General features: G+C 37.6%; 1 protein-coding gene and 1 long non-coding RNA gene across 2 annotated transcripts in view; one reads left to right on the top strand and one right to left on the bottom strand.

The window, feature by feature from the left end:
• Positions 1–2,012: 2,012 nt before the first annotated feature.
• Positions 2,013–3,060, bottom strand: LOC113474166. Its single transcript, XR_003395820.1, has 3 exons — positions 2,944–3,060; positions 2,487–2,590; positions 2,013–2,330 (listed from the first exon to the last, which is right to left on the bottom strand). It is a non-coding gene; the product is annotated as an uncharacterized LOC113474166 (long non-coding RNA).
• Positions 3,061–5,739: 2,679 nt separating this feature from the next.
• The window catches only part of LOC113474174, a 3,337-nt gene continuing 550 nt past the window's right edge, over positions 5,740–8,526 (top strand). The window contains exon 1 of the mRNA XM_026834085.1: positions 5,740–8,524. Within this exon, the coding sequence (XP_026689886.1) occupies positions 5,810–8,524 (2,715 nt within the window). The 5' untranslated portion in view covers positions 5,740–5,809. The remainder of the gene's footprint in view (positions 8,525–8,526) is intronic.

The raw sequence follows: 8,526 nt of genomic DNA, 5'->3' as shown, positions 1-8,526 counted from the left end.
AAAAAGTTCAATTCTGAGCCTATCTAATCAATTGGGGCTCTTTAAAAAGTTCAACTCTGAGCCTATCTAATCAATTGGGGCTCTTTAAAAAGTTCAACTCTGAGCCTATTTAATCAATTGGGGCTCTTTAAAAAGTTCAACCCTGAGCCTATCTAATCAATTGGGGCTCTTCAAAAAGTTCAACCCTGAGCCTATCTAATCAATTGGGGCTCTTTAAAAAGTTCAACTCTGAGCCTATCTAATCAATTGGGGCTCTTTAAAAAGTTCAACTCTGAGCCTATCTAATCAATTGGGGCTCTTTAAAAAGTTCAACTCTGAGCCTATCTAATCAATTGGGGCTCTTTAAAAAGTTCAACCCTGAGCCTATCTAATCAATTGGGGCTCTTTAAAAAGTTCAACTCTGAGCCTATCTAATCAATTGGGGCTCTTTAAAAAGTTCAACTCTGAGCCTATCTAATCAATTGGGGCTCTTTAAAAAGTTCAACTCTGAGCCTATCTAATCAATTGGGGCTCTTTAAAAAGTTCAACTCTGAGCCTATCTAATCAATTGGGGCTCTTTAAAAAGTTCAACCCTGAGCCTATCTAATCAATTGGGGCTCTTTAAAAAGTTCAACCCTGAGCCTATCTAATCAATTGGGGCTCTTTAAAAAGTTCAACCCTGAGCCTATCTAATCAATTGGGGCTCTTTAAAAAGTGATCTTTAACCCTGAGCCTATCTAATCAATTGGGGCTCTTTAAAAAGTTCAACTCTGAGCCTACCTAATCAATTGGGGCTCTTTAAAAAGTTCAACCCTGAGTCTATCTAATCAATTGGGGCTCTTTAAAAAGTTCAACTCTGAGCCTATCTAATCAATTGGGGCTCTTTAAAAAGTTCAACTTTGAGCCTATCTAATCGATTGGGGCTCTTTAAAAAGTTCAACTCTGATAATCAATTAGGGATCTGGCTACACTGTCCAACACCATTGACTCAGAATTTACAGTTCGAAACTTTAATTTACACAAATTCACATTTAAACATTTCATACAAACAAATGTGTTGCAAATGGTTAGGTGCTACAGCTCACCCCTTCTATATTTTCATATCTTAAATCATTGGATCAGCCAATGCCAGGTCAGAAGTGTTTGCCGTGTCCATTTTCTTGTGTCCTGTGTCAATTTCTCACAGTACGCCTTCTAACGCGGTAAGCCACGTATAACGATGGTGTGTTGGGAGGTGTAAGTTCAGTTTATGAGACGGTCAGTCCAGGTTGCAGTTCTTGGTTGTGTGATTGTGCGGTCGCTCGCTTTTCTACGCGGTCGCTCGCTTTTCTAAAACCGTTGGGTGGCATCGTTGCTGCCTAGCGGGCCTTGATTCTTTTTGAAACTAAAAAGAATCAAGGTGAAACTAAAGAGAATCAAGGACCAGGTATAACTAGGGCTACTGGCGAGAGGTCCTGGTAAAAAAAACCTCAACGACCACAGGCGAAGTAGCCTCCTGGGCGTGGTTGGAATCTTCGCTGTAAAGCCTAGCGGGCCTTGATTCTTTTTGAAACTAAAAAGAATCAAGGTGAAACTAAAGAGAATCAAGGACCAGGTATAACTAGGGCTACTGGCGAGAGGTCCTGGTAAAAAAAACCTCAACGACCACAGGCGAAGTAGCCTCCTGGGCGTGGTTGGAATCTTCGCTGTAAAATAAACACCAAGTAAATGGCTATTTTGGTAAAGGCTTTATTGTACCAAGATTTTGCTTGCCATAGACATTGGCACAAATGTTTGTGCTATAAATGTTAATTACCGGAAGACCCATTTGCGAAATATTATTGTTACATTCTGCTGGTTTTGCATGTAACATACAGACTCGCTTGTTCGTTAAAAAACATTACTTAATATTTCACTTACCAATATTTTGCAATATTTTGGTGTTTGCAATTAATGAACAAATAAAATGTTTTTATACCATAACAACAAAAGAGCTGTGCGTATTAAAAATGCTGTAGTTAATAAAAATTAAAAACAAACGATATCCTCATGTCAGGAATTTCTAACAATTTAATGTTAAATTAGTAAAAGAAAATTTCCATCGGTGAAGAAAAAAGGAATTTAATTTTCATAACAAATTACATTTTAAATTACATTTTCAAGTGTTGGATTTCAAGTTGAAACTGCAGTTAAGTTCTACACCACATAATTCGATAAAACTGGATTATTTTTCAGTTAAAACCAGGCACTTACTGTTTCAAAAAACGATTTTTTTTGACCTACACGCTGGTGTTAAATTTGTTACTGTATTGTTATTGTGTACTATGTGTAGGCTTCATACTTAAAAACCCTCCAAAAAAAAATTCTTGACCCTGCAAAAAAAATTCTTAACTGCGAAAATCTTCGCAAACTTTAAAAACTTATTATAGTATAGTATATTTATATTACCGATAGACTAATATAATTACTGTATGCACATGTACTTAGAGGCACAATTGATGTTAGTAAATTACTTCAAAGAACTTTACCAAGCTTGTCCAGGCCAGCCACATCAAGCTCCAGGAACATTTTATCTGGTTTTAATGTAGTTTGAATTGCCCAATCTACGACTTCGGAAGCATTTGTTATGGATCTACAGAAAATAGATATTAGTTGTTACAGAAACATTTTTAATTGTTTAAAACTCACCCTAAAATAAATTGTGCCAACGGTGTAACGTCTCCCCCACCGTAAAATAAATTGTGCCAACGGTGTAACGTCTCTCACACCGTTGGGTGTAACGTCTCCCACCACCCTAAAATAAATTGTGCTAACGGTGTAACGTCTCCCACCACCCTAAAATAAGTTGTGCTAACGGTGTAACGTCTCCTCCACCCTAAAATAAATTGTGCTAACGGTGTAACGTCTCCTCCACCCTAAAATAAATTTTGTTAATTAAAAACAATACGGATGTACAAACTCTTACACGGATGTACAAACTCTTACAATGTGGATGTACACACTCTTAACTCTTGTAATGAAGTTTTCGTGCTGGTGAAGAAAAGCAACACTGAAGGTAAGAAAGTAGATATCTGGAAGCCTATCTAATTAAGTGGGGCTCGTTAAAATATTTAACCGTGGAAGCCCATTTAAATGTTCTGGGCTCTTTAAATAAACCAAAAACTAACCCTAGGAGACCCTAGGAGCTTATCTAATTAACTGGGGGCTCTTTCGGACTTTTAGACTCCATCTAATTAATTGTTTTTTTAATTAACCCTGGGAGCCTGAGCCTATCTAGAACTAATTGGGGCTCTTTAAAAAAATTAACCCCGAGCCTATCTCATTAATTGGAGCTCTTGAAAATTAACCCTAAGCCTAACTAATTAATTGGAGCTCTTTAAAAAAATTAACCCTGAGCATATCTAATCAATTGGAGCTCTTTAAAAACTGTAACCCTGAGCCTATCTAATCAAATGGAGCTCTTAAAAAGTGTAATCCTGAGCCCACCTAATTAATTGGGGCTCTTTAAAAAAATTAACCCCGAGTCCCATTAATTGGAGAAAAAATTAACCCTGAGCCTATCTAATTAATTGGGGCTCTTTAGAATTTTAAGTTAATCTGCAATTAAGTTTTATGAAACCACACAGTGTGAAGCAGAACTAAATTTATTACTGTATTGTGTACCATGTGTTTCATACATAATAAATAACCCCGCAAACATGTTCTTGACTCTGCAAAGAATTTTTTTTCTTGACAAACTTAAACCACTTATTAGTATATTACCGGTGGAATATTATAATTACTATATGCACATGTGCTAGAATAGAAATTTTTCGAGCTTCTTAAAGCCAGCCACATCAAGCTTCAGGAAAATTAAACTTTCTAGACTTCTGAAGCCCTTGTCGTAGATCTGCTAAAAATAGATATTAGTTGTATTTAACATTAAGTGTTTAAAACTCGAACAGGATATTTAATTAGATCTGTGCTAACGGTGTAACGTCTCTCACCACCCTAAAATAAACTATGCATTTACAAATTAAACTTAAAATAAATTTTGTCAATTGAAAACAATATGAATGTACACAATCTTAAAATTAAAAACAATGGAATGTACACACTTTAACTCTTGTAAAGAAGTTTTTACTGGTGAAGAAACCTCTACAGATGCTAAGGAAAAGAAGAAACACTGAAGGTAAGAAAGCCGCTATTTGTGAGTCTGTCTAATTAATTTTGGACTTTTAATTAATTTTGGGCTTTTAACCCTGAGAGCCTAGGAGCCTACTCATTTATTGGGAGCCCATCTTATGAATTAGGGATCCTTAAAAAATTAACCATGGGGGCCTATATCTAATTAATTGGGCTCTGTAAAAATCGCAGTGGGTCTTTTTCAAAACTCAACTCTAGCTGCCAATCCAATTTATTGGGATTCTGTATAACATTTAAGGCTCTTTTTAACCCTGGAAGTCTATCTAATTATTTGGGGCTCGTTTTAACCATGGGAGCCTATCTAGTTATTGGGGCTCTTTAAAAACTTAACTCTTGGGGCTTATCTAACTATAATTAATTGGGGCCCTTTAAAAAAAATCCTCAAAGGCCAGCCAACTATATGGGGCTATTTAAAAATTCAGCTCTATAAGCCTATCTAACTAATTGGGGCTCTTTAAAAATTTGACTTTGAAAGCCCATCTAATTAATTGGGGCTCTTTAAAAATATTGTTAGCATTTTATTTTTATTTTCCTGTCAATGTTTTTCCAATTTATGTTTTGTCAACGTTTCGTTCATGCTTTGTCGGTGTTTTGTACAAATTTGTCTATGTTTTATTCGTGGTTTGTCCATGTTCTGTCCAAATTTTGTTACTAATGTTGTTTCCATGATTTGTCTATATTTTTTGTTACCAATGTTCCAGCGATTGATCTAAAAAACTTAGGAAAATACTATCTTTTAGCAAAACAATAAATGTAATATCAAATACAAGAGTGTAGACAATTATTACTGGGCAAATAGTTTTCTGTACCCGTTGGAAAAACTCAAGAGTGTTGATCAATCATATAAAAGCAGTTATGATTATGTAATAGTTACGCAACACAGCTGTTTAAGATTCAATATTTATGCAATAAGTAAAATTAAGATAACCTATAAAATATATCTGTGCTCGAAGCACAGTAAACCAGTACATATAAATATATTAACAATATTCAATTGGTATGGATGCTATATACCATTATTAACACTGTGAATATCCGTACCTGCCTAAATATTCGTGCGCACCCCATTGTTTTTTTCTGGTTGATTGACTTATTGAATCATACTAAGCTGTATGCTGCAGTATCGTAACGTAGACAATGCAAATTTGAACGAATATGATTCCTATACAAAGTTGTTTAATTTAACAGACGGTAACGTAAGCTAAAAACTGTGTAAAAGATTTTACATTAAGATGCTGTGTTGGTTTATATATGTAAGGTGCCAGTACAACCAATGAACTGTTTTTTAACGAAGAGCAAATTGAGAATCTGCATAGTAATATTTTGTATAATTCTATGTTATTGATATGTAACAAGATACTGAAAAGAAAAAGTCTATGTGAGGTTTAATAGTAAAGGGTTTCATTAGTAGGGTGGGGAAAGAGGAGACACGTTTTCATTTTATTTTCTCGACTCAGTTGATAGTAAACAAAGAACATTCAAAGAAGTAAAAAACCCTATACTCTTAAGTCCATAGGCTGTTGTTACTTGTTTAAAACACGATCAAGATATGTGTCTGTTATGTGCCAAAGGTGTCCCATCTTACACCACAGGACACTACATTTAATACAGTATCTTTATTTTTAATGTAGAACATAAGTTCTTTGGATACGAAATTAACCTTAGGATGCAGTTACTACATGTTGCTATATGCTACTTCCTGACTATGAGCTTCTGTTATGGAAATGCACGGTTAAAAGATGCCGAACCCACGACCGCTACTGAGCCTAATGCCGTAACAGCAACGCTATCGGATATGGATATTAAAACGGCAGTCGACCTGCACAACGAGTTTCGAAGGTCTGTTAAACCCACTGCAAGTAATATGATTGAAGTTGCTTGGGATCCAGCGCTTGCTCGTGTGGCAAGGGAATTTACACAAAAGTGTGAATATAATGGCTTTCTCGTTTTGAAACCTCTAAATGACTATTCACAAATTGGTATGAACTCCTTAGCAAACGAAAAGAATCCAACACATTCTAGCTTGCTAACAATAGCAATTACTCATTGGCCGGCAGAACAACCATATTATATTTATAGAAATAGTACTTGCAGACTTCGAAACTGTAGGTCTTATGAGCAAGTCGTAATGGCAAAGATGCGCGGTATAGGTTGTAGCATTACAGCATGTAAAATGTTAAAATCACCGAGTTTTTCTGCTGGTCCTGAAAACCTCATCGCATGTTACTACGGACCAGTTGATTTAATGAGAAAACCTTATATTTCTGGCCCGAGCGCGTCATCTTGTCCGGTCGGATACGAGCCTAAGAACAAACTATGCTCCAAGTCTAATAATACGTACCCCACTACAGTTAGTCCCCCGACTACACCCGAACCCACAAGTACAACAGAGCCTGAGTCTAACAAAGCAGCAATACTGTCAGCTTCGGACATCCAAGCGGTGCTCGATAAACACAATGAGCTACGTAGATCAGTTGAACCCACTGCAAGCAACATGATGGAAATGATTTGGGACCCTGCGCTTGCTAAAAGCGCAGATAATTACACCCAAAAATGCGTACTTGACGACAGTGATGTTTACATCAGCAGTTCTATCGGTTATTCAAGCGTTGGTCGGAATACCGCCTTATTTGGAATGAGAAAATCAAGTTTTTCTAGCATTTTAACAAAAGCAATTACGTTGTTGGCGAGAAGAGATAAATCTCACTACAGGTATGCCAGTAATAAGTGTTGGGGTAACTGTGGAAGCTACAAGCAAATTATTTGGGCGCAGTCGTACGCTCTTGGTTGTAGTATCACCGCATGCAAAAAACTAAAAACACTATATTCTTCTGAATCCAAAAACTTTATCGTTTGTTTGTATGGACCCGCAAGTACAACCGGTAAGCCTTATATCTCTGGCCCAAGCGCGTCAGCTTGCCCGACTGGTTATAAACCTAAGAACAAACTCTGTTCTAACTCCAATATTCAGTACACGACCACCGTTCAACCTCTAACTCTATTCGAACCAACGACCGCTGGTAAGCCTGAGCCTGTAACAGCAGTTCTGTCAGATGCCGATATTAAAACAGCGGTGGAAAAACTTAACGAAATTCGAAGATCAGTTGACCCCACTGCAAGCAACATGCTGGAGATGATTTGGGATCCGGTGCTTGCTGAAATGGCAGATAATTATAGCCGGTCATGTATACTTGACGGCGGTGACAGCGATTCTACCACCTATTCAAGCGTTGGTTATACTGTGGTCATGAGCAAATGGCAATTAAATTTCACTGGTCAGCTAACAGAGGCTATTACAGGGTGGGCAGACGAGAGACACATTTACACTTACAGAAATGATCATTGTTGGGGTAACTGTGGAAGCTACAAGCAAATTATTTGGGCGCAGTCGTACGCTCTTGGTTGTAGTATCACCGCATGCAAAAAACTAAAAACACTATATTCTTCTGAATCCAAAAACTTTATCGTTTGTTTGTATGGACCCGCAAGTACAACCGGTAAGCCTTATATCTCTGGCCCAAGCGCGTCAGCTTGCCCGGCTGGTTATAAACCTAAGAACAAACTCTGTTCTAACTCCAATATTCAGTACACGACCACCGTCCAACCTCTAACTCTATTCGAACCAACGACCGCTAGTAAGCATGAGTCTGTAACAGCAGTTCTATCAGATGCCGATATTACAACAGCGGTGGAAAAACTTAACGAAATTCGAAGATCAGTTGAACCCACTGCAAGCAACATGCTGGAGGTGATTTGGGATCCGGTGCTTGCTGAAATGGCAGATAATTATACCAAAAAATGCGAATATGATGACAGCGATGCTTACATTAACAGTTCAAAGAAATATCCAAGCGTAGTTCGAACTATTGCGATATCGGGAAGTAGGTCAAGTTTCTCCAGCCTCTTGGTAAAGGCAATTGCCGGGTGGACAAGACAGAAAAATAGCTATACTTATAATACTAATTCTTGTTGGGGTAACTGTGAAAGATACAAGCAAATTATAAGGGCGCAATCGTACGCTGTTGGTTGCAGTATTACGGCATGCAAAAGAGTAAAAGGACCAGCAGTACTCCCTTTCCCACAAAACTTCATCGTTTGTTTCTACGGACCCGCAAGTACAACCGGTAAACCTTATATCTCTGGTCCAAGCGCGTCAGCTTGCCCGACTGGTTATAGACCCAAGAACAAACTCTGTTCTAAGTTCAGTATTCAGCACACGACGACGACCGTTCAACCTGTTCTGACGACCGGAGCCGAGCAAAGATCCAACTTTTCAGCTATACTTAAACGTCCATGTTTTTCCAAACTCTCAAACACCACTAATGTTTTATCCACGTTCACATCTGCACTGCTTGAGCAGATTGGAAAAATACAAAAAGGAGT

The sequence above is a fragment of the Ciona intestinalis genome, chromosome 4, assembly GCF_000224145.3.
Source record: "Ciona intestinalis chromosome 4, KH, whole genome shotgun sequence".
NCBI lineage: Eukaryota > Metazoa > Chordata > Ascidiacea > Phlebobranchia > Cionidae > Ciona > Ciona intestinalis.
The sequence above is the reverse complement of the archived record's forward strand: the minus strand, read 5'-3'. Positions and strand labels throughout refer to the sequence as shown.